Source organism: Streptopelia decaocto (assembly GCF_964273445.1).
Source record: "Streptopelia decaocto genome assembly, contig: HAP1_SCAFFOLD_203, whole genome shotgun sequence".
NCBI lineage: Eukaryota > Metazoa > Chordata > Aves > Columbiformes > Columbidae > Streptopelia > Streptopelia decaocto.
Window position 1 is genome coordinate 1 of NW_028114952.1, and position 26,687 is coordinate 26,687.

At 58.5% G+C, this 26,687-nt stretch overlaps 1 protein-coding gene across 1 annotated transcript; it reads left to right on the forward strand.

The window, feature by feature from the left end:
- Window positions 1-329: 329 nt before the first annotated feature.
- Window positions 330-14,317, forward strand: LOC309452994 (phosphoribosylformylglycinamidine synthase-like; the record flags this gene model as incomplete). Its single annotated transcript, XM_082077642.1, has 8 exons — window positions 330-504; window positions 993-1,138; window positions 2,394-2,604; window positions 3,057-3,148; window positions 6,330-6,441; window positions 8,829-8,969; window positions 10,900-11,052; window positions 13,984-14,317. The coding sequence occupies 8 exons, from the start codon at window positions 330-332 to the stop codon at window positions 14,304-14,306; spliced, it is 1,353 nt and encodes a 450-aa protein (XP_081933768.1). The 3' UTR covers window positions 14,307-14,317.
- Between the last annotated feature and the right edge of the window lie 12,370 nt (window positions 14,318-26,687).

Below are 26,687 nucleotides of genomic sequence, written 5' to 3' on the forward strand. Positions count from 1 at the left end.
TCCCCAATGGGGGTGACAATGTCCCCATGTCCCCAGAGGGGGCACCAGGGTGACATGTCCCTGTGTCCCCAATGGGGTGACATGTCCAGTGTCCCCAATGGGGGTGACATGTCCCCGTGTCCCCAATGGGGTGACATGTCTGGTGTCCCCAATCGGGGGCACCAGGGTGACATGTCCCCGTGTCCCCAATGGGGGTGACATGTCCGGTGTCCCCAATGGGGTGACATGTCCGGTGTCCCCAGAGGGGTGACATGTCCGGTGTCCCCAATGGGGTGACACGTCCGGTGTCCCCAGCGGGGGCGCCAGGGTGACATGTCCCGGTGTCCCCAATGGGGGTGACATGTCCCGGTGTCCCCAATGGGGTGACACGTCCGGTGTCCCCAGAGGGGGCGCTGTTTGCGGGCCATGACGTCAGTGACGGGGGTTTGCTGGTGGCGCTGCTGGAAATGGCCTTTGCTGGGAACTGCGGCATCAGCGTCACCCTGGACACCAAGGGGGCGCCAGGTGAGTCGTGTCCCCATGTCCCCATGTCCCCATGTCCCCTGTCCCCATGTCCCCCTGTTGCCATATCCCCCTGTCCCCCTGTCCCCATGTCCCCATATCCCCCTGTCCCCATGTCCCCCTGTCCCCATATCCCCATGTCCCCATGTCCCCATGTCCCCCTGTCCCCATGTCCCCCTGTCCCCATATCCCCTGTCCCCATGTCCCCATGTCCCCCTGTCCCCATGTCCCCCTGTCCCCATATCCCCCTGTCCTCGTGTCCCCATGTCCCATATCCCCATATCCCCATGTCCCCATGCCTCCATATCCCCCTGTCCCCATGTCCCCATGCCTCCATATCCCCATGTCCCCACATCCCCATGTCCCCATGTCCCCCTGTCCCCATGTCCCCATGTCCCCTTGTCCCATATCCCATGTCCCCATGTCCCATGTCCCCGTGTCCCCGTGTCCCCTGTCCCCATGTCCCACGTCCCCTGTCCCCGTGTCCCCAGCTCTGTCCGTGCTGTTCGCCGAGGAGCCGGGGTTGGTGCTGGAGGTGACATTGGCCTCCAGTGGTGACATTTGCCGCCGCTACCAGGACGCCGGTGTCACCTGCGTCCCCGTGGGCCACAGCGGCCCCTACGGCCCCAACGCCGAGGTGAGGGGACATGGGGACATGGGGACATCATAGGGGACATGGGGACATGGGGGGACATGGGGGGACATGGGGACATGGGGGACATAGGGACATGGGGGGACATGGGGACATCATAGGGGACTTGGGGACTTGGGGGGACATGGGGACATGGGGGGACATGGGGACATCATAGGGGGTCATGGGGACATGGGGACATGGGGACATGGGGGGACATGGGGACACGGGGGACATGGGGACATCATAGGGGACATGGGGGACATGGGGACATCATAGGGGACATGGGGACATCATAGGGGTCATGGGGACATGGGGACATGGGGACACGGGGGCACATGGGGACATCATAGGGGACATGGGGGACACGGGGGGACATGGGGACATCATAGGGGACATGGGGACATGGGGGGACATGGGGACACGGGGGGACATGGGGACATCATAGGGGACATGGGGGACATGGGGACATGGGGGACATGGGGACACGGGGGCACATGGGGACATCATGGGGGACATGGGGACATCATAGGGGACATGGGGACACAGGGACATGGGGGGACATGGGGACACAGGGGGACATGGGGACATCATAGGGGACATGGGGACACGGGGACATGGGGGGACATGGGGACATCATAGGGGACACGGGGGGACATGGGGACATCATAGGGGACATGGGGACATGGGGGGACATTTGGACATGGGGGGATGGGGGAGATGTCCCCAGGGGGTGGTTGTGTCCCCATGGTGGCCTCGTGCTGGTGGCCATGTCCCCATGTCCCCATGTCCCCAGTGTCCCCATGGCAGGGTGAGGTGGTGGTGGCCGTGTTCCCATGGCCCTAAGCCACTAGTGTCCCCATGGCAAGTGGAGGTGGCCGTGGTGGTGGCATCTGTGGGGACAACCATGGTGGTAGCCATATCCACATATCCCCATGTCCCCATGTCCCCCTGTCCCCATCTCCCAAATCCCCATGTCCCCATATCCCCCTGTCCCTATATCCCCATATTCCATGTCCCCCTGTCCCCATGTCCCCATGTCCCCCTGTCCCCCTGTCCCCATGTCCCATATCCCCATGTCCCATATCCCCATATCCCCCTGTCCCCATATCCCCATGTCCCATATCCCCATGTCCCCATGTCCCCATATCCCCATGTCCCCCTGTCCCCTGTCCCCATGTCCCCATGTCCCATATCCCATGTCCCCATCTCCCATGTCCCATATCCCATGTCCCATGTCCCACACCCTGTCCCCCTGCAGGTGACAGTGACCGTGGGGGGTCAGTCTCTGCTCCGGGCCCCCGTTGGGGACCTTCGGGGACTCTGGGAAGCCACCAGTTTCCGGTTGGAGCGGGAACAGGCGGCGGCCGCCTGTGTCACCCAGGAGGAGGGTGACCTGTCCCACCGCTGGGGACCCAAATACCAACTGAGCTTCGACCCCCGGGAGCTGCCCCCGCTGCTGCGGGGCCTGGGTGAGGGACATGGGGACATGGGGACATGGGGACAGGGGGACACGGGGACATGGGACATGGGGACATGGGGACAGGGGGACAGGGGGACATGGGGACATGGGGATATGGGGACAGGGGGATATGGGGACATGGGGACAGGGGGATATGGGGATATGGGGACATGGGGACATGGGGATATGGGCATATGGGGATGGGGGGACATGGGGACAGAGGAGTATGGGGACAGGGGGACATGGGGACAGGGGGTCATGGGGACATGGGGATTTGGGGACATGGGGATGTGGGGACAGGGGGACATGGGGATATGATGATATGGGGACAGGGGGACAGGGGGATATGGGGACATGGGACATGGGGACAGAGGGGCAGGGGGACATGGGACATGGGGACATGGGGACATGGGGATATGGGGACAGGGGGCCATGGTCACACGGTGTCACTGGTGTCCCCAGCGTCCCCGGGCCCGCGTGTGGCCGTGGTTCGGGAGGAGGGCAGCAACGGGGACCGGGAGATGGCGGATGCGTTCGCCATGGCCGGCTTCGAGGTGAGGGACCCAGGCGTCCGGGGGGACCCAGGCGTCCGGGAGGGACCCAGGCGTCCTGGAGGGACCCAACTGTTTAGAAAAGGATCCAGGTGTCTGGGATGGACCCAGGCGTCTGGGAGGGACCCAGGCGTCCGGGAGGGACCCAGGCATCCGGGAGGGACCCGTGTGTCCAGGAGGGACCCAGGCGTCCGGGGATGGACCCAGGTGTCCGGGGAGACCCAGGCATCTGGGAGGGACCCAGGCGTCCGGGAGGGACCCAGGCGTCCGGGAGGGACCCAGGCGTCCGGGAAGGACCCATGTGTCCAGGAAGGGACCCAGGCATCCGGGGGGGACCCAGGCGTCCGGGAGGGACCCCAGTATATAGAAAAGGACCCAGGAGTCCAGGAGGGACTCAGGAGTTCAGGGAAGGACCCAGGAGTGCCCCAAGGGACCCAGGATTTCGGGATGGGACGCAGGAGAGTTCCAAGGGACCCAGGAGTTCAGGACAGACCCATGAATTCAGGAGGGACCCAGGAGTGCCCCAAGGGACCCAGGAGTTCGGGACGGACCCAGGATTTTGGGAGGGACCCAGGAGTTTAGGGAGGGACCCAGGAGTTCGGGTGGTACCCAGGAGTGTTTTGGGGGGACCCAGGAGTTCAGGAAGGGACCCAGGTGTCCGGGGATGGACCCAGGCGTCCGGGAGGACCCAACTGTTTAGAAAAGGACCCAGGCATCCGGGAGGGACCCAGGCGTCCTGGAAGGGACCCAGGCATCTGGGGATGGACCCAGGCGTCTGGGAGGGACCCAGGCGTCCGGGGATGGACCCAGGCATCCGGGAGGGACCCAACTGTTTAGAAAAGGACCCAGGCATCCGGGAGGGACCCCAGTATATAGAAAAGGACCCAGGTGTCCGGGAGCGACCCAGGAGTTCAGGGAAGGACCCAGGAGTGCCCCAAGGGACCCAGGAGTTCCTGAAGGGACCCAGGAGTTCGGGACAGACCCAGGAGTTCAGGAGGGACCCAGGCGTGCCCCAAGGGACCCAGGAGTTCCAGGAGGGACCCAGGAGTTCAGGAGGGACCCAGGAGTTTAGGGAGGGACCCAGGAGTGCCCCAAGGGACCCAGGAGTTCAGGTGGTACCCAGGAGTGTTTTGGGGGGACCCAGGAGTTCAGGAAGGGACCCAGGTGTCCGGGGAGACCCAGGCATCTGGGATGGACCCAGGCGTCCGGGAGGGACCCAGGCGTCCGGGAAGGACCCATGTGTCCAGGAAGGGACCCAGGCATCCGGGGGGGACCCAGGCGTCCGGGAGGGACCCCAGTATATAGAAAAGGACCCAGGAGTCCAGGAGGGACTCAGGAGTTCAGGGAAGGACCCAGGAGTGCCCCAAGGGACCCAGGATTTCGGGATGGGACGCAGGAGAGTTCCAAGGGACCCAGGAGTTCAGGACAGACCCATGAATTCAGGAGGGACCCAGGAGTGCCCCAAGGGACCCAGGAGTTCGGGACGGACCCAGGATTTTGGGATGGACCCAGGAGTTTAGGGAGGGACCCAGGAGTTTAGGGAGGGACCCAGGAGTTCGGGGATGGACCCAGGTGTCCGGGGATGGACCCAGGCGTCCGGGGATGGGCCCAGGCATCCGGGAGGGACCCAACTGTTTAGAAAAGGACCCAGGCGTCCGGGATGGACCCAGGCATCCGGGGGGACCCAGGCGTCCGGGAGGGACCCAGGAGTTCAGGGAAGGACCCAGGAGTGCCCCAAGGGACCCAGGAGATCGGGACAGACCCAGGAGTTCAGGAGGGACCCAGGAGTTCCTGAAGGGACCCAGGAGTTCGGGAGGGACCCATGAATTCAGGAGGGACCCAGGAATGCCCCAAGGGACCCAGGAGTTCGGGAGGGACCCATGAATTCAGGAGGGACCCAGGAGTGCCCCAAGGGACCCAGGAGTTCGGGAGGGACCCAGGATTTTGGGAGGGACCCAGGAGTTTAGGGAGGGACCCAGGAGTTCAGGAAGGGACCCAGGTGTCCGGGGATGGACCCAGGCGTCCGGGAGGACCCAACTGTTTAGAAAAGGACCCAGGCGTCCGGGAGGGACACAGGCATCCGGGGATGGACCCAGGCGTCCGGGAGGGACCCAACTGTTTAGAAAAGGACCCAGGCGTCCGGGAGGGACCCAGGCGTCCGGGGATGGACCCAGGCGTCCAGGATGGACCCAGGCATCCGGGGGGACCCAGGCGTCCGGGAGGGACCCAGGCATTCTGGAGGGACCCCAGTATATAGAAAAGGACCCAGGTGTCCGGGAGCGACCCAGGAGTTCAGGGAAGGACCCAGGAGTGCCCCAAGGGACCCAGGAGTTCGGAACAGACCCAGGAGTTCAGGAGGGACCCAGGAGTGCCCCAAGGGACCCAGGAGTTCCTGAAGGGACCCAGGAGTTCGGGACAGACCCATGAATTCAGGAGGGACACAGGCGTGCCCCAAGGGACCCAGGAGTTCCAGGAGGGACCCAGGAGTTTAGGGAGGGACCCAGGAGTGCCCCAAGGGACCCAGGAGTTCGGGTGGTACCCAGGAGTGTTTTGGGGGGACCCAGGAGTTCAGGAAGCGCCCCAGGCATCCGGGAGGGACCCAGGCGTCTGGGAGGGACCCAACTGTTTAGAAAAGCACCCAGGTGTCCGGGGGGACCCAGGTGTCTGTGAGGGACCCAGGAGTCCAGGAAGGGACCCAGGCGTCCGGGGATGGACCCAGGCATCCGGGAGGGACCCAGGCGTCCTGGAAGGGACCCAGGCGTCCGGGAGGACCCAACTGTTTAGAAAAGGACCCAGGCGTCCGGGAGGGACCCAGGCGTCCGGGAGGGACCCAGGCGTCCGGGGATGGACCCAGGCGTCCGGGGATGGACCCAGGCGTCCGGGAGGGACCCAACTGTTTAGAAAAGGACCCAGGCGTCCGGGAGGGACCCAGGCGTCCGGGGATGGACCCAGGCATCCGGGAGGGACCCAGGCGTCCGGGGATGGACCCAGGTGTCCGGGATGGACCCAGGCGTCTGGGAGGGACCCAGGCGTCCGGGAGGGACCCAGGCGTCCGGGGATGGACCCAGGCGTCCGGGAGGGACCCAACTGTTTAGAAAAGGACCCGTGTGTCCGGGAGGGACCCAGGCGTCCGGGGATGGACCCAGGCGTCCGGGAGGGACCCAGGCGTCCGGGTGCCGCGCAGGTGTGGGACGTGACGACGCAGGAGCTGCGCGGGGGGGCCCCCCTGGACGGGTTCCGGGGGGCGGCGTTCGTCGGGGGGTTCAGCTACGGGGACGCGTTGGGCTCCGCCAAGGGTGAGTGGGGCTGGGGGGGCCCCAGTGTGGGGGTGACCCTGGGGTGGGGTGACCCTGGGTTTGGGGTCCCTGGGTTTGGGGTGGCCCCAGTTTTGGGGTGGCCCATTAGCCCCAGTCCACCCATTATTTCCAGCCCCCCATTCCCAGTCCCCCCATCATTCCCATTCCCCCCATTATCCCCAGTCCCCCCATTCACTCCCAGTCCCCCCCATTCCCAGCCCCCCATTTCCAGTCCCCCCATCATCCCCAGTCCCCCCATCACTCCCAGCCCCCCATTCCCAGTCCCTCCCATTATCCCCAGCCCCCCCATTCCCAGCCCCCCCATTATTCCCAGTCCCCATTCCCACTCATCCCATTGACTCCCAGTCCACCCCATTCCCAGTCCCCCCATTCCCAGCCCCCCATTGACTCCCAGCCCCCCATTTCCAGTCCCCCCATCATTCCCATTCCCCCCATTATCCCCAGTCCCCCCATTCACTCCCAGTCCCCCCCATTCCCAGCCCCCCATTCCCACTCCCCCCATTATCCCCAGTCCCCCCCATTATTCCCAGTCCCCATTCTCAGTCATCCCATTGACTCCCAGTCCCCCCATTATCCCCAGTCCCCCCATTTCCAGTCCCCCCATTGACTCCCAGCCCCCCATTTCCAGTCCCCCCATTTCCAGTCCCCCCATTGACTCCCAGCCCCCCATTTCCAGTCCCCATTCCCAGTCCCCCCATCACTCCCAGTCCCCCCATTATCCCCAGTCCCCCCATTCCCAGCCACCCCATTCCCAGTCTCCCCATTATCCCAAATCTCCCCATTATCCCCAGTCCCCCCATCATTCCCATTCCCCCCATTTCCAGTCCCCCCCATTTCTGGGTTCCCCCATTCCCAGTCCCCCTATCACTCCCAGCCCCCCATTATCCCCAGTACCCCCATTATTCCCAGTCCCCCATTGACTCCCAGTTCCCCCATTGACTCCCAGTCCCCCCCATTATTCCCAGTCCCGTCATTATCCCCAGTCCCCCCCATTCCCAGTCCCCCCATTATCCCCAGTCTCCCCATTCACAGTCCCCCCATTATCCCCAGTCCCCCCATTCCCAGCTCCCCATTGACTCCCAGTCCCCCCATTCCCAGTCCCCATTCTCAGTCATCCCATTGACTCCCAGTCCCCATTATCCCCAGTCCCCCCATTCCCAGTCCCCATTATTCCCAGTCCCCATTCCCACTCATCCCATTGACTCCCAGTCCCCCCATTACCCCCAGGCCCCCATTATCCCCAGTCCCATATTCACTCCCAGTTCCCCCATTATCCCCAGTACCCCCATTATTCCCAGTCCCCCCATTGACTCCCAGCCCCCCATTCCCAGTCCCCCCATTATTCCCAGTCCCCCCATTCCCAGTCCCCCCATTGACTCCCAGTCCCCCCATTCCCAGTCCCCCCATTCCCAGTCCCCTATTCCCAGTACCCCCATTATCCCCAGTCCCCCCATTCACTCCCAGTCCCCCCATTCACTCCCAGCCCCCCATTCCCAGTCCCCCCATTCCCAGCCCCCCATTGACTCCAAGCCCCCATTCCCAGCCCCCCCATTATCCCCAGTCCCCCCATTATCCCCAGTCCCCCCATTCCCAGTCCCCCATTATTCCCAGTCCCCATTCCCACTCATCCCATTCACTCCCAGTCCCCCCATTCCCAGTCCCCCCATTATCCCCAGTCCCCCATTCCCAGTCCCCCCATTGACTCCCAGTCCCCCCATTATCCCCAGTCCCCCCATTCCCAATTCCCCCATTATCCCCCGTCCCCCATTGACTCCCAGTCCACCCCATTTCCAGTCCACATTCCCATTCCCCCCATTATCCCCAGTCCCCCCATTCCCAGTCCCCCCATTCACAGCCCCCCATTCCCAGTCCCCCCATTATCCCCAGTCCCCCCATCGACTCCCAGTCCCCCCATTCCCAGTCCCCCCATTCCCAGCCCCCCATTATCCCCAGTCCCCCCGTCATCCCCAGTCCCCCCATCGACTCCCAGTCCCCCCATTCCCAGTCCCCCCATTCCCAGCCCCCCATTTGCAGTCCCCTCATCATTCCCAGTCCCCCATTCCCAGTCCCCCCATTATCCCCAGTCCCCCCATTATCTCCAGTCCCATATTCACTCCCAGTCCCCCCATTATCCCCAGTCCCCCCATTCCCAATCCCCCCATTCCCAACCCCCCATTCCCAGTCCCCCCATTATCCCCCGTCCCCCTATTATCCTCAGCCCCCCATTCCCAGTCCCCCCATTATCCCCCGTCCCCCCATTATCCCCAGTTCCCCCATTCCCAGCCCCCCATTCACTCCCAGCCCCTCATTCCCAGTCCCCCCATGACCCCCAGTCCCCCCATTAACCCCATTCCCGTGCCCCCCAGGCTGGGCGGCGGGGGCGCTGTTCCCGGGGCCCCTACAGGAGGCGCTTCAGCGGTTCCGCTCCCGCCCCGACACCTTCAGCCTGGGGGTCTGCAATGGGTGTCAACTGCTGGCGCTGCTGGGCTGGGTGGGGCCCCAAACAGGTGGGTCTGGGGGCCCGTGGGTGCTATGGGGGTCCCGTGGGTGCTGGGGGGTCACAGGGACGTGAGGGGGTCCCGTAGGGGGCGCTCGCACCCGGGGTTTGCAGTGGGTGTCAATGGATGGAGCTGGTGGGATGGGTGACGTTCCAGATAGGATGATGTGGGGTTCACGTGGGTGCTATGGGGGGTCCTATAGGTGCTGTGGGGGTTCTGGGGGTCCCATTGGTGCTATGGGGGTCCCGTGGGTGCTGGGGGGTCCCATTGGTGCTATGGGGGTCCCATGGGTGCTGGGGGGTCACAGGGACGCGAGGGGGTCCCGTAGGGGGCGCTCGCACCCGGGGTTTGCAATGGGTGTCAATGGATGGAGCTGGTGGGATGGGTGACGTTCCAGACAGGACGACGTGGGGCTCCCATGGGGTTCCCATGGGTGCTATAGGGTCCCATGGGTGCTATGAGAGTCCCATGGGTGCTATGGGGAGACTGGGGGGTCCCTATGGGTGCTGGGGAACCACTGGGTCTGTTTGGGTCCCATGGGTGCTATGGGGGTCCAGTGGGTCCTGGGGCTCCCCTGGGTGCCATTTGGGTCCTTATGGGTGCTGGGAGGTCCTATAGGTGCTGTGGGAGGTCCTGATGATCCCATTGATGCTATGGGGGTCCCATGGGTGCTGGGGGGTCCCATGGGTGCTATGGGGGTCCCGTGGGTGCCGGGGGGTCACAGGGACGCGAGGGGGTCCCGTAGGGGGCGCTCGCACCCGGGGTTTGCAATGGGTGTCAATGGATGGAGCTGGTGGGATGGGTGACGTTCCAGATAGGAGGGTGTGGGGGTCCCATGGGTGCTATGGGGGTACCATGGGTGCTGGGGGGTCCCATGGGTGCTATGGGGGTCCCTATGGTGCTGGGGGTCCCATGGGTGCTGTGAGGAGACTGGGGGGTCCCTATGGGTGCTGGGGAACCACTTGGTCTATTTGGGTCCCATGGGTGCTATGGGGGTCCAATGGGTCCTGGGGCTCCTGGGGGTCCCCTGGGTGCTATTTGGGTCCTTATGGGTGCTGGGAGGTCCTATAGGGACTGGGGGCTCCCATGGGGGTCCCCTGGGTGCTCTTTGGGTCCCTGTGGGTGCTGGGAAGTCCTATGGGGGCTGGGGGTCCCGTGGGTGCTTGGGGGGCTCCCATGGGGGTCCCATTGGTGCTATGGGGGTCCCTATGGTTTCTGGGAGTCCCATGGGTGCTATGGGGGTCCCTATGGGTTCTGGGAGTCCCATTGGTGCTATAGGGGTCCCTATGGGTTCTGGGAGTCCCATGGGTGCTATGGGGGTCCCTATGGGTTCTGGGAGTCCCATGGGTGCTATGGGGGTCCCTATGGGTTCTGGGAGGCCCATGGGTGCTATGGGAGGCCTGGGGGGTCCCATGGGTGCTGTGGGCATCATGGGGGCTCCCATAAGGGTCCTTTGGGTGCTATTTGGGTCCCCTATGGGTGCTGGGAGGTGGGACCTATAGGAGGGGAGTTGAGGGGTCCCCTTTGTGTCCCCTTTTTGTCCCCTTTGTGTCCCCTATGGACGGGGGTCACCAGGGGGGTCCCTGGGGGTGTCCCCTGTGTGTCCCCCCCTCATGGTGACATTTGGTGGCCCCGTGTGACCCCCCCAGACCATTGTACTGTGTCCCCTTTGTGTCCCCTTTTTGGGGTCCCTGTGTGTCCCCTATGGACGGGAGTCACCGGGGGGGTCCCTGGGGGTGTCCCCTGTGTCCCCCCGCTTTGGTGACCCCATGTGACCCCCCAGACGTGGGTGACCCCCCCAACATGACACTGTGTCCCCTTGGGGTGTCCCCCATGTGTCCCCTTTTTGGGGTCCCTGTGTGTCCCCTATGGACGGGGGTCACCGGGGGGGTCCCTGGGGGTGTCCCCCCCACTTTGGTGACCCCATGTGACCCCCCAGATCCGGGTGACCCCCCCGCGGTGGCTCTTTGTCCCAACACGTCCGGCCGCTTCGAGTCGCGATTCGTCACCGTGCGGGTGGAACCGGGACCGGCCCTGATGCTGCGGGGGATGGAGGGGACACGAATGGGGGTCTGGGTGGCCCACGGCGAGGGTGAGACTGGGGGAACTGGGAGGGACTGGGAGGGATGGGGTGCGGGGCACTGGGAGCACTGGGAACCGACTGGGAGCACCGGGGAATCGAACCGTGGTCTCTCCGCTCCCATTCCCGCCTCCCCATTCCCGCCCCGGCCGCTTCCATTCCATACAGAGGGGGGTTCTGCTTTCCCTCCCCATTGCCGCCCGTGTCCTGGGAGCAACGGGATGTTACTGGGAGTGACTGGGAGCTCTGGGAGGATACTGGGAGGTGACTGGGATGACTGGGAGGCGACTGGGATCACTGGGAGCACCGGGGGATCAAACCGTGGTCTCTCTGTCACCCCCCCAAGCCGGTTCCATTCTGCTCCTGGGAGGTGACTGGGAAGATACTGAGTGCACTGGGTGACACTGAGTGACACGGGGTGATACTGGGAGACATTGGGTGACACTGGGAGGCGACTGAGAGCACTGGGAGTATATTGGGAGCACTGGGAGTATATTGGGAGCATTGAGAGGTTACTGGGATGACTGGGATCAGTGGGAGCACCCGGGGCTCGAACCGCGGTCCCTCCCATTCCCGCTTTACCACTCGCGCTCTCCCATTCCCGCCGCGGACGCTTCCATTCCATGCAGAGGGGGGTTCTGCTTTCCTTCCCCATTGCCGCCCGTGTCCTGGGAGCAACGGGATGTTACTGGGAGTGACTGGGAGCACTGGGAGGATACTGGGAGCACTGAGAGGTGACTGGGAGCACTGGCAAGAGACTGGAAGCACCGGGGGATCGAACTGCCGTCTCCCTGTCACCCCCCCAAGCCGGTTCCATTTTGCTCCTGGGAGGTGACTGGGAAGATACTGAGAGCACTGGGTGACACTGGGTGACACTGGGAGGTGACTGTGAGCACTGGGAGTATATTGGGAACACTGAGAGGTTACTGGGAACAGACTGGGATGACTGGGAGTATATTGGGAGCACTGGGAGGTTACTGGGAGCATTGGGATGACTGGGAGGTGACTGGGAGCACCGGGGTCTCGAACCGCGGTCCCTCCGCTCCCAATCCCGCTCTCCCATTCCCGCCGCGGCCGCTTCCATTCTATGCAGAGGGGGGTTCTGCTTCCCCCCCCCCATTGCCTCCCGCGTCCTGACTCCCGTGTCTCCGCCCATTCCCCCCCCAGGCCGCTTCCAGTTCCGCTCTCCCGCTCTCCTCAGCGCCGCCATGGCCGCGGGGCTGGTCCCGCTGGGAGACACTGGGGGACACTGGGTGACACTGGGGGACACTGGGAGGTGACTGTGAGCACTGGGAGTATATTGGGAGCACTGGGAGTATATTGGGAGCACTGGGAACAGACTGGGATCACTGGGAGCACCGGGGTCTCGAACCGCGGGCTCACCGTCGCCCCCCCAAGCCGGTTCCATTGTGCCCCTTGGGGTGACTGGGAATATACTGAGAGCATTGGGAGGACACTGGGTGACACTGGGAGGACAATGTGTGACACTGGGTGACACTGGGAGCACTGAGAGTATATTGGGAGCACTAAGAGGTTACTGGGAGCACTGGGAGGTTACTGGGAGCACTGGGAGCACTGGGAGCACCGGGGTCTCGAACCGCCGTCCCTCCCATTCCCGCTTTACCACTCGCTCTCTCCCATTCCCGCCTCCCCATTCCCGCCGCGGCCGCTTCCATTCTATGCAGAGGGGGGTTCTGCTCCCCCCCCCCATTGCCTCCCGCGTCCCGACTCCCGTCTCTCCTCCCATTCCCCCCCCAGGCCGCTTCCAGTTCCGCTCTCCCGCTCTCCTCAGCGCCGCCATGGCCGCGGGGCTGGTCCCGCTGGGAGACACTGGGGGACACTGGGTGACACTGGGGGACACTGGGTCATACTGGGAGCACTGGGAGTATATTGGGAGCACTGGGAGTATATTGGGAGCACTGGGAACAGACTGGGATCACTGGGAGCACCGGGGGCTCGAACCGCGGTCTCACCGTCGCCCCCCCAAGCCAGTTCCATTGTGCCCCTTGGGGTGACTGGGAAGATACTGAGAGCACCGGGTGACACTGGGAGATACTGGGAGATACTGGGAGTATATTGGGAGTATATTGGAAGCACTGGGAGTATATTGGAAGCACTGGGAGTATATTGGGAGCACTGGGAGGTTACTGGGAGCATTGGGATGACTGGGATCACTGGGAGCACCGGGGTCTCGAACCGCGGTCCCTCCCATTCCCGCTTTACCACTCGCTCGCTCCCATTCCCGCCGCGGCCGCTTCCATTCCCCCCGCGGGGGTGCCCAGCTCCCCCCCCCATTCCCTCCCGCGTCCCGACTCCCGTCTCTCCTCCCATTCCCCCCCCCAGGCCGCTTCCAGTTCCGCTCTCCCGCTCTCCTCAGCGCCGCCGTGGCCGCGGGGCTGGTCCCGCTGGGAGAACACTGGGGGACACTGGGTGACACTGGGGGACACTGGGTCATACTGTGAGCACTGGGAGTATATTGGGAGCACTGGGAGTATATTGGGAGCACTGGGCTCACTGGGAGCACCGGGGGCTCGAACAGTGGTCTCTCTGTCACCCCCCCAAGCCGGTTCCATTCTGCTCCTGGGAGGTGACTGGGAAGATACTGAGAGCATTGGGTGACACTGGGTGATACTGGGTGACACTGGGTGACACTGGGAGCTGACTGGGAGTACTGGGAGTATATTGTGAGCACTGAGAGTATATTGGGAGCACTGGGAGTATATTGGGAGCATTGAGAAGTTACTGGGATCACTGGGCTCACTGGGAGCACCGGGGTCTCGAACCGCGGTCCCTCCATTCCCGCTTTACCACTCGCTCGCTCCCATTCCCGCCTCCCCATTCCCGCCGCGGCCGCTTCCATTCCCCCCGCGGGGGTGCCCAGCTCCCCCCCCCCATTGCCTCCCGCGTCCCGACTCCCGTGTCTCCGCCCATTCCCCCCCCCAGGCCGCTTCCAGTTCCGCTCTCCCGCTCTCCTCAGCGCCGCCGTGGCCGCGGGGCTGGTCCCGCTCCGCTACGCGTCCGATGGCGGGGACCCCGCATCCCGGTACCCGCAGAACCCCAGCGGCGCCCAAGGAGCCACCGCCGCCCTCTGCTCGCCCTGCGGTCGCCACTTGGCGATGATGCCGCATCCGGAGCGCGGGGTCCGGGCTTGGCAATGGCCCTGGTGGCCCCAGGAGTGGGGGAAGGAGCGAAGCGGCCCCGGCCCGTGGGTGAGAATGTTCCAGAACGCGCGGGAATGGTGTTTGAGGGACGGACGGAGCGACTGAGGGACGGACGGACGCGCGGGGGTGGGGGGGGGAGCGGGAGAGCGGCCGCGGGCAGCGCGGGCCAATCAGAGCGCGGTGCGCACGCCCCTCCGCCAATGGGGAGGCGGGGGGGGGCGTGGTCTGAATTTATGAATGAATGAAGCGGGGAATCAATGAATGAAGCGCGGGATGTGGCGGGAAATCGATGAATAAAGCGGGAAATCGATGAATGAAGCGGGAAATCGATGAATGAAGCGCGGGATGAGGCGGGAAATGAATGAATAAAGCGGGAAATGAATGAATAAAGCGAGAAATCAATGAATGAATCAATGAATGAGACAGGAAATCAATGAATGAGGCGGGAAATCAATGAATGAGGCAGGAAATCAATGAATGAATCAATGAATGAGGTGGGAAATGAATGAATGAGGCGGGAAATCAATGAATGAAGCGGGAAATCAATGAATAAAGCGGGAAATCAATGAATGAATTGCAGGATGTGGCGGGAAATTGATGGAAAAGGCGGGAAATCAATGAATGAGGCGGGAAATGAATGAATGAGGCGGGAAATCAATGAATGAATCAATGAATGAGGCGGGAAATCAATGAATGAGGCGGGAAATCAATGAATGAAGCGGGAAATCAATGAATAAAGCGGGAAATCAATGAATGAATCGCGGGATGTGGCGGGAAATTGATGGAAAAGGCGGGAAATCAATGAATGAGGCGGGAAATGAATGAATGAATCAATGAATGAGGCGATTTAGTGAATGAATCGGTGGAGCCACTTTAAGGGGGGGGGTCATGGGGGGGCCCGAACGCCTGGGTCCCTTATTGGGGGGGGGATGGGACCCGAACGCCTGGGTCCCCTGTTTGGGAGTGGGAGTGTTGCACTTATGGGGCGCTATGGGGCGCTAAGAGTCACTTATGGGGCTCCGTGAGTCACTTATGGGGCTCTATTGGTCACTTATGGGGCACTATGGGGCGCTTATGGGGCTCTATGGGTCACTTATGGGGCACTATGGGGCGCTTATGGGGCTCTATTGGTCACTTATGGGGCACTATGGGGCACTTATGGGTCTCTATGAGTCACTTATGGGGCACTATTGGTCACTTATGGGGCACTATTGGTCACTTATGGGGCACTATGAGACACTTATGGGGTGCTATTGGTCACTTATGGGGCTCTATGGGTCACTTATGGGGCACTATTGGTCACTTATGGGGCTCTATGGGGCACTTATGGGGCACTATTGGTCACTTATGGGGCTCTATGGGGCACTTATGGGGCTCTATGGGCCACTTATGGGGCACTATGGGGCACTTATGGGGCTCTATGGGGCACTTATGGGGCACTATGGGGCACTTATGGGTCTCTATGAGTCACTTATGGGGCTCTATGGGGCGCTTATGGGGCACTATTGGTCACTTATGGGGCACTATGGGGCACTTATGGGGCACTATTGGTCACTTATGGGGCTCCGTGAGTCACTTATGGGGCACTATTGGTCACTTATGGGGCTCTATGGGTCACTTATGGGGCTCTATGGGGCACTTATGGGTCTCTATGGGGCACTTATGGGGCACTATTGGTCACTTATGGGGCTCTGGAGTCACTTATGGGGCTCTATGGGTCACTTATGGGGCTCTAGAGTCACTTATGGGGCTCTATGGGTCACTTATGGGGCACTATAGATTACTTATGGGGCTCTATGGGGCACTTATGGGGCACTATGGGGCACTTATGGGGCTCTATGGGGCACTTATGGGGCACTATGGGGCGCTTATGGGGCACTATTGGTCACTTATGGGGCACTATGGGGCACTTATGGGGCACTTATGGGGCTCTGTGGGTCACTTATGGGGCACTATTGGTCACTTATGGGGCGCTATTGGTCACTTATGGGGCTCTATGAGGCACTTATGGGGCACTATGGGTCACTTATGGGGCTCTATGGGGCAGTTATGGGGCACTAATGGGGAACTATAGGTCACTTATGGGCCTCTATGAGTCACTTATGGGTCAGTATGCGTCACTTATGGGGCTCTAGAGTCACTTATGGGGCTCTATGGGTCACTAATGGGGCACTATGGGGCACTTATGGGGCACTATGGAGCGCTTATGGTGCACTATTGGTTACTTATGGGGCACTATGGGGCACTATGGGGCACTTATGGGGCTCTATGGGGCACTTATGGGGCACTTATGGGGCACTATGGGGCACTTATGGGTCTCTAAGAGTCACTTATGGGGCACTATTGGTCACTTATGGGGCTCTGGAGTCACTTATGGGTCATTATCCGTCACTTATGGGGCTCTATGTGTCACTTATGGGGCACTATAGGTTACTTATGGGGCTCTATGGGGCACTTATGGGGCACTAATGGGAACTTGAGGGTCGCTATGGGGCACTTGGGGGTCACTAACAGGCACTTATGGGTCACTAAGAGTTACTTATGGGGCTCTGTGAGTCACTTATGGGGCAGAATATTTCACTTATGGGGCTGTATGAGTCACTTATGGGGCACTATGGGGCACTTATGGGGCTCTATGGGGCACTAACGGGGAACTTGTGGGTCGCTATGGGGCACTTTGGGATCACTAACAGGCACTTATGGGGCGAACACCTGGGTCCCTCTCGGTCAAATCTATGGGGCCCGGACACCTGGGTCCCTTCTCATTCAAATCTATGGGGCCCGGACGCCTGGGTCCCTCCTCGGTCAAATCTATGGGGCCCGGACGCCTGGGTCCCTCCTCTCTCAAATCTATGGGGCCCGGACGCCTGGGTCCCTCTTCTCTCAAATCTATGGGGCCCGGACGCCTGGGTCCCTCCTGAATCAAATCTATGGGGCCCGGACGCCTGGGTCCCTCCTCTCTCAAATCTATGGGGCCCGGACGCCTGGGTCCCTCCTGAATCAAATCTATGGGGCCCGGACGCCTGGGTCCCTCCAGAGTCAAATCTCTGGGGCCCGGACGCCTGGGTCCCTCCTCGGTCAAATCTATGGGGCCCGGACGCCTGGGTCCCTGCTGAATCAAATCTATGGGGCCCGGACGCCTGGGTCCCTTCTCATTCAAATCTATGGGGCCCGGATTCCTGGGTCCTCCTCGGTCAAATCTATGGGGCCCGGACGCCTGGGTCCCTCCTCGGTCAAATCTATGGGGCCCGGACGCCTGGGTCCCTCTCGGTCAAATCTATGGGGCCCGGACGCCTGGGTCCCTCCTGAATCAAATCTATGGGGCCCGGACGCCTGGGTCCCTCCAGAGTCAAATCTATGGGGCCCGGACGCCTGGGTCCCTCCTGAATCAAATCTGTGGGGCCCGGACGCCTGGGTCCCTCCTCGGTCAAATCTATGGGGCCCAGACGCCTGGGTCCCTCCTCGGTCAAATCTATGGGGCCCGGACGCCTGGGTCCCTCCGCGGTCAAATCTATGGGGCCCGGACGCCTGGGTCCCTCCTCGGTCAAATCTATGGGGCCCGGACGCCTGGGTCCCTCTCGGTCAAATCTATGGGGCCCGGACACCTGGGTCCCTCTCTCTCAAATCTATGGGGCCCGGACGCCTGGGTCCCTCCTCGGTCAAATCTATGGGGCCCAGACGCCTGGGTCCCTCCAGAGTCAAATCTATGGGGCCCGGACACCTGGGTCCCTCCTCTATCAAATCTATGGGGCCCGGACGCCTGGGTCCCTCCTCATTCAAATCTATGGGGCCCGGACGCCTGGGTCCCTCCTCATTCAAATCTATGGGGCCCGGACGCCTGGGTCCCTTCCCATTGCAATCTATGGGGCCCGGATGCCTGGGTCCCTCCGCGGTCAAATCTATGGGGCCCGGACGCCTGGGTCCCTCCTCGGTCAAATCTATGGGGCCCGGACGCCTGGGTCCCTACAGAGTCAAATCTATGGGGCCCGGACGCCTGGATCCCTCCTCATTGAAATCTATGGGGCCCGGACGCCTGGGTCCCTCTCGGTCAAATCTCTGGGGCCCGGACGCCTGGGTCCCTCCTCGGTCAAATCTATGGGGCCCGGACGCCTGGGTCCCTGCTGAATCAAATCTATGGGGCCCGGACGCCTGGGTCCCTCCTCATTCAAATCTATGGGGCCCGGACGCCTGGGTCCCTCCTGAATCAAATCTATGGGGCCCGGATGCCTGGGTCCCTACAGAGTCAAATCTATGGGGCCCGGACGCCTGGATCCCTCTTCATTCAAATCTATGGGGCCCGGATGCCTGGGTCCCTCCTCGGTCAAATCTATGGGGCCCGGACGGCTGGGTCCCTCTTCATTCAAATCTATGGGGCCCGGACGCCTGGGTCCCTCTCGGTCAAATCTATGGGGCCCGGACGCCTGGGTCCCTTCTAGGTCAAATCTATGGGGCCCGGACGCCTGGGTCCCTCCAGAGTCAAATCTATGGGGCCCGGACGCCTGGGTCCCTCCTGAATCAAATCTATGGGGCCCGAACGCCTGGGTCCCTCTGCGGTCAAATCTATGGGGCCCGGATGCCTGGGTCCCTCCTGGGTCAAATCTATGGGGTCCGGACGCCTGGGTCCCTCCTCATTCAAATCTATGGGGCCCGGACGCCTGGGTCCCTCTTCATTCAAATCTATGGGGCCTGGATGCCTGGGTCCCTCTTCATTCAAATCTATGGGGCCCGGACGCCTGGGTCCCTTTCCATTGCAATCTATGGGGCCCGGACGCCTGGGTCCCTCTCGGTCAAATCTATGGGGCCCGGACGCCTGGGTCCCTCCTCTCTCAAATCTATGGGGCCCGGACGCCTGGGTCCCTCCTCTCTCAAATCTATGGGGCCCGGACGCCTGGGTCCCTTCTCATTCAAATCTATGGGGCCCGGACGCCTGGGTCCCTCCCCAGTTCAGTCTATGGGGCCCGGATGCCTGGGTCCCTTCTCGTTCAAATCTATGGGGCCCGGACGCCTGGGTCCCTTCCCATTGCAATCTATGGGGCCCGGACGCCTGGGTCCCTCCGCGGTCAAATCTATGGGGCCCGGACGCCTGGGTCCCTCCTCATTCAAATCTATGGGGCCCGGATGCCTGGGTCCCTCTCGGTCAAATCTCTGGGGCCCGGACGCCTGGGTCCCTCCTCCGTCAACTCTATGGGGCCCGGATGCCTGGGTCCCTCCGCGGTCAAATCTATGGGGCCCGGACGCCTGGGTCCCTGCTGAACCAAATCTATGGGGCCCGGACGCCTGGGTCCCTCTCGGTCAAATCTATGGGGCCCGGACACCTGGGTCCCTCCTTGGTCAAATCTATGGGGCCCGGACGCCTGGGTCCCTCATGAATCAAATCTATGGGGCCCGGACGCCTGGGTCCCTCCTCGGTCAAATCTATGGGGCCCGGACGCCTGGGTCCCTCCTCATTCAAATCTATGGGGCCCGGACGCCTGGGTCCCTCCTCATTCAAATCTATGGGGCCCGGACACCTGGGTCCCTCCTCTATCAAATCTATGGGGCCCGGACGCCTGGGTCCCTCCTCATTGAAATCTATGGGGCCCGGATTCCTGGTTCCCTCCTCGGTCAAATCTATGGGGCCCGGACGCCTGGGACGCCAAAGTTTCCCCGGGATTTCCCAAATTTTGGAGAGAATTCCAAACATGTTTGGGAAGAATTGGGACAAAAATTGGAAAATTTTTAAGGGACTTTGAAAAAATTTCCACTGGAATTTTAGCCATTTTTTGACGTGAAATTGTAAACATGTGGACATGGATTTTGAAAATTCTAGAGAGAATTTTAAAAGCTTCAAGAGAATTTCAACAATTTTGAGAGGGATTTGAAAAGTTTCAATGGGAATGGGAAGAATTGGGATGAAAATTGGAAAATTATGAAGGGACTTTGAAAAAATTTCAACTGGAATTTTAGCCATTTTGATGTGAAAGTTTAAAATTTTGTCAGGGATTTGGAAAATTTCCTGAGAATTTCCAAAGTTTCCCCGCGATTTCCAACATTTTGATGGGAACTCCAAACATGTCAACATTGATTTTATGAATCTCCACTGGAGTTTTAGAGATTTTGACGTGAAAGTGTCACCATTTTGTCGGGGATTTGGAAAATTTCCTGAGAATTTCAAAAGTTTCACCGGGATTTCCCAAATTTTGAAGGGAACCGATCGGAGCCAGCCCAGCGAGAGCCGGAGCCGGCAGGGTTCAACCGACCACGAGGTTCAGCCGAGATTAGGAAGCTCAGAGGGAAACGTACAGGGACAGCGTGATTCCCGGCGGCTCCCGATCGCCAAAGCCCCAGCAGCCATTGCGAGAGAGCGGCTGACGTGGCGGGGGCGTTCCCACGGTGACGGCGACCACACCCCCTCCCCTTGCCTTGAAAAAGCCTTTGGGAGGGCAGCGACTCGTCACCAGGTGCAGGGAGGAGCAACCAGCTTGTGTAGCGGGTGAGTCCCACCCACACTGTGCTGCAGCAGCAGGTGTGGTAGCTTGTGCAGCAGGGTGCAGAGAGCACTTGTTGCTTGTCAGCCCCTCTAGCTTATTGCCAGCGCCCCAGACTGCTGACGACCATGGTCGTCTCCAGGAGGAGAGCTTGTCTCTAACAGGCTGTGGCTACGCAGACTGAGGCTCTGTCCCGAACGGTGGCTGTTCAGGTCTCGGCTGCAGGGAGTGCCACAGCGTGCTGCTGGGGGAGGGAGGCCAGCACTCCACCTGTGTGAGGTGTGAGCAGGTGCAAGATCTGCTCGACATGGTCGTCAAACTTAAGGAGGAGGTTGAGACGCTGAGGACCATCAGGGAGTGCGAAAGGGAGATGGACTTGTGGAGTAACACCCTGACGTGCCAGTCGGAAAGGTCCCAGGGAGGTACCCCCCAAAAGGAGATGGACCTCCTGCCCTCTCAGATAGAGGCAATTTTGACGTGAAATTGTAAACATGTTGAGGTGGATTTGGAAAATTCTAGAGAGAATTTTAAAAGCTTGTCCTGGTTTTGTTAAAAAGAAGTTTCTCTTTCAGTGAATTTTTCCTGTCAGCTAAAGCTTCATATTAACTGCATTTTCCTGGAGAACCAGACACATGTTTTGGTAAACCTAGCAATGGAATGCAAACTTATTGATAAGCACGGATGGACATCTCGCGAGAGGGGCGACGAGAAACAAGTGACCAAGAAACTGACCAACTGTGTGTAACATCCCATTCACGTGAATACTTCATATAAAAGTGGGAGATCACGAGGATCTCGTCCCTTTTCCTTATGGCGACATTAGGAGAGGACCTTGCTGGTCGTCCCTGCGAACTGAGGCCAGTGACAGACTGAATCCAGCTCCGGTGGCTGCAGAGTCCAATCCAGGACTTTGGGTGCCGGCTCTGCAGTTGCTGAGACTTTCAAGACTGGTTTTGTCTATTTTGTATTATTTTCTCTATTCTTATTAGTAGCATTAGTAAAACATCTTTCATTTTTCCAACTCTCTTCTCTCTGTCCTTCTTTCCCTCCCGATCGCCTGTGCTGAGTGGAAGGGGGGAGAAGGAGGGGCAAAAGGGAGAAGTGGGTGGAGAGGGGATTAACAATACATCTGCCAGGGTTTTATTGTCACCCCGCAATCTTAACCCTCGACAGATAATTTGGTGCCCAACGTGGGGCTCGAGAAAGGGGTAAATGTGAAGATTTTTGGCTTTTCTGCTGCTCTGACGTACCTTTCAGTTTTCTTGGCACGGTGCCAACTCATAGAGTTGTGATACTCGCGCGTCTGTTTGCTTCGGACATTATTTAGTGGTATTAAGGCAAAGTGAATTACACTGATTTAAAGATGTTATGGCATAAGTTGTATCAGTTGTTTTCTACATTGTGCTCGCTGATTCCATATCTGTGTTGGGCTTTCTTTTTAAATCGAAGTATTCATTATATAACAACAAGGAACTGGACAATGGTCATGATGATACTGTGTGGTTTGTCACTGGTTTATTTCATTGTACTGCAGCCGCTAATTAATTTCTACTCGCTTCTGCTTTACCTTGAAAAGCCTCCAGGAGAGATTAAAGAGCAGAACGGCTCTGTGTTTGCTAATTGGTCGAGCGAATCTTTAGAAAGGCTGACTAACAATACTTTCGTTTTTTCGCTAGGAGAGTTTGCAAATGTTTTAGAGAATTTTGAATATCCTTGGAGTTTTGACAGAACTGTGATGGTGTTATCTGGTTTGCTGAATGTGTGTCAGTTTGTGCTTCTGTTAAGAGAAATGGCGTTCAACAGGAGGTTTGCGTCTCTTTGTTGTCCTGAGATTTGCGGTGCGTCTTCGGAAGCTTTAGCAAAAAGAGCAAAACAGCAAAAGCTGCAGCTGCTGCCGCCCCAACCGCGGCTTCGCAGGCTGAAGGTTCTTCTGTCAAGGCCATTGCTGACAACATTACTTCTCCAGCCTCACAGGCTAAGGCAGCCCCCCCTTCTTCACACACTGGTCACTGTTGCTGCTGTAACCACAGCAATCACTGTGACAATCATTCAGACTCTGGAAATGAATCAAATGATGGTAAACCCATACCAGCATCAGTTGCCGGTTGTAAGAAAGTCACTAGAAAGACTACCCGTGCAGCAGATGATGGCACAGGGCCAACATCAACCCAAGGAGCATCATCATCAGGACAGGGAGGAGATGAAGTGACCACCACTCGGTCCTTCTCTCCAGGTGAACTGAGAGATCTGCGAAAAGACTTTAGTCGTCGTGAAGGCGAGAATATTTTAACCTGGCTGCTCCGATGCTGGGACAATGGGGCAGAAACAATTGAATTGGAAGGTGGTGAAGCCAGGCAGCTGGGATCTCTGTCAAGAGATTCCACCATTGATAGGGCAATTTCAAGAGAGTCTAATGCCACTACTCTCTGGACCCGACTCTTGGCAGCTATGAAAGTAAGATTTCCCTACAAGGAAGATTGTATATCCAAGTTAGGGAAATGGAATACTATGGAGAAAGGTATTCAGTTCCTGAGAGAATTAGCTGTGCGAGAGATCATCTATTTTGGACCAAACAGCCAAGAGGGGACAGACCCAGATAGAATCAATTGTACACGACCTCTGTGGCGCAGATTTGTACAAAGTGCACCACCTGCATATGCTCAGTCATTGGCAGGAATGGTCTGGTCAGCTGGAGGTGTACAAGATATTACTGAAGTGATAGAGCAGCTCCGGAACTTTGAGGACAGCCTTGCTGGTTCTCTACGGGCTTGTGTCTCTGCTGTAGAGAAACTGTGTGAAAAATCTGATGACCGGTTTGAAAAGCTATTGCAGGAAATCAAAGAACTCAGAGAAGACACATACCATTCACGACCTGCACAAACCTGTGTCTCAGCTGTTAGGAAAAGGCGTTTCCAGTCTCGAGAGAGAGGACAGAGGCAGCCCACAAAAAGAGGTTCACTGTGGTTCTTCCTACATGAGCAGGGAGAAAACATGAATAAGTGGCATGGAAGACCTACCTCAGAACTTCAGGAACGAGTACGTGAGATAAAAGGAAAAACTCCTAGGAAGGTGGCTGCTCCAGTTTACAAAAGGAGCAGAAGAGATTCTGATGCTCTTGAAGGAACCTCTAATTCACACCAGAGACTGTGCAAAACAGAAATTAGAGGTGCCCTGCCTCCAACCAGGTGGAGGAAAGGGATAACAGAGTTTATTGGACTGTACAAATACGATGGCCTGGTACAACACACCCCCAGGAGTACAAAGCTTTAGTGGACACTGGCGCTCAGTGCACGATAATTCCTTCTAATTATAAAGGAACGCAATCCATCAATATTGTTGGAGTGACTGGGGGATCCCAGGAACTGACTGTTGTAGAGGCTGAAATGAGCCTAACTGGAAAAAACTGGCAAAAGCATCCCATTGTGACTGGTCCAGATGCTCCGTGCATCCTTGGCATAGACTACCTCAGGAGAGGGTATTTTAAGGACCCAAAAGGGTATAGGTTGGCATTTGGTATAGCAGCTGTGGACACTGAGAAAATTGAACAGCTGTCTGATTTGCCTGGTCTCTCAGATGATCCTTCTGTTGTAGGACTGCTGATGGTTGACGATCAGCAGGTGCCAATTGCTACCACGACGGTGCATCGCCGGCAATATCGCACCAACCGAGACTCTTTGATTCCTATCCAGAAGTTGATCCGTCAATTGGAAAGCCAGGGTGTGATCAGTAAGACTCGCTCACCCTTTAACAGCCCAATCTGGCCAGTGCGTAAGTCTAGTGATGAGTGGAGACTAACTGTGGACTATCGTGGCCTGAATGAAGTTACGCCACCACTGAGTGCTGCTGTGCCTGACATGCTAGAACTGCAGTTTGAACTGGAGTCAAAGGCAGCTAAGTGGTATGCTACAATTGACATTGCTAATGCATTTTTCTCTATTCCTGTAGCAGCAGAGTGCAGGCCGCAGTTTGCTTTCACCTGGAGAGGCGTCCAGTACACGTGGAATCGCTTGCCCCAGGGGTGGAAACACAGTCCTACCATCTGCCATGGACTGATCCAGACCACGCTGGAGCAAGGTAAAGCTCCAGAACACTTGCAATATATTGATGACATCATCGTATGGGGCGACACAGCGAAAGAAGTCTTTGAGAAAGGTGAGAGAATAATTCAGATTCTTTTGGATGCTGGTTTTGCCATAAAACGAAGCAAGGTCAAGGGACCTGCACGAGAGATCCAGTTTTTAGGAATAAAATGGCAAGATGGCCGTCGTCAGATCCCAATGGATGTGATCAACAAAATTGCTGCAATGTCTCCACCTACTAATAAAAAGGAGACACAGACTTTCTTGGGCGTTGTAGGTTTTTGGAGGATGCATATCCCTGACTACAGCCACATTGTGAGCCCTCTCTATCGAGTGACTCAAAAAAAGAACCAGTTTGAGTGGGGCCCTGAACAACGACAAGCCTTTGAACAAATTAAGCGTGAGATAACTCATGCGGTGGCCCTTGGACCAGTTCGGACTGGACTAGATGTTAAAAATGTGCTCTACAGCGCAGCCGGAGATAATGGACTTACCTGGAGCCTCTGGCAGAAAGCACCAGGAGAAACCCGAGGTCGACCCTTAGGTTTTTGGAGTCGAGGATACAAAGGATCTGAGGCCAACTATACTCCAACTGAAAAAGAGATACTAGCAGCATACGAAGGAGTTCGAGCTGCTTCAGAAGTGATCGGTACTGAAGCACAGCTCCTCCTGGCACCTCGACTGCCGGTGCTGAGCTGGATGTTCAAAGGGACGGTTCCCTCTCCACATCATGCGACCGAAGTTACGTGGAGTAAATGGATTGCATTGATCACGCAACGAGCTCGAATTGGAAATCCCAATCGCCCAGGGATCTTAGAAGTGATTACAGACTGGCCAGAAAGCAAAGACTTTGGGATGTCTCCAGATGAGGAGGAAGTAAAACGTGCTGAAGAAGCACCACCGTATAATACTCTTTCAGAGACTGATAAGCAGTATGCACTGTTCACAGATGGATCCTGTCGTCTTGTAGGAAAACATCGAAGGTGGAAAGCTGCTGTGTGGAGTCCCACACGACAAGTTACAGAAGCCACTGAAGGACAAGGTGAATCGAGTCCATTTGCAGAAGTGAAAGCCATCCAGCTGGCTTTGGACATTGCTGAACGAGAGAAGTGGCCAATACTTTATCTCTATACTGACTCATGGATGGTAGCAAATGCCTTGTGGGGGTGGCTACAGCAATGGTTAAAGTATAAGTATGGAGAAGCTTGGCAGATTGATCATATTACACTTCCACAAATACGTCAAGGTAAGCGTTATGTACTTACAATGGTGGAAGCAACCACTGGATGGTTGGAAACATATGCTGTACCTCATGCTACAGCCCGAAATACCATCTTGGGCCTTGAAAAGCAAGTCCTTTGGCGACACGGTACGCCAGAAAGAATTGAATCAGACAATGGTACTCATTTCAAAAACAGTATTATAGACAATTGGGCCAAAGAACATGGTATTGAGTGGGTATATCATATTCCATATCATGCACCAGCCTCTGGGAAAATTGAAAGGTACAATGGTTTGCTAAAAACTACACTAAAGGCACTTGGTGGTGGAACCTTTAAAAACTGGGATTCACATTTAGCAAAAGCCACTTGGTTGGTCAACACCAGGGGATCAACCAATCGAGCCGGGCCTGCCCAATCAGAAATTCTACGGACTGTAGAAGGAGATAAAGTCCCTGTGTTACACATGACAAACATGTCAGGAAAGGCAGTCTGGGTTCCTCCTGCCCAGGCAAAGGCAAACCCATTCGTGGGATTGTTTTTGCCCGGGGACCTGGCAGCACCTGGTGGGTGATGCTTAAGGATGGAGAAGTTCGGTGTGTACCTCAAGGGGACTTGAGTTTAGGTGAAAATATTCAATACTGAACTGCAGGATGTGAATTGCCGTACTAACGGTATTAAATAAGTGTCTTTCAGATCAAAACAGTGATGATGAAACCA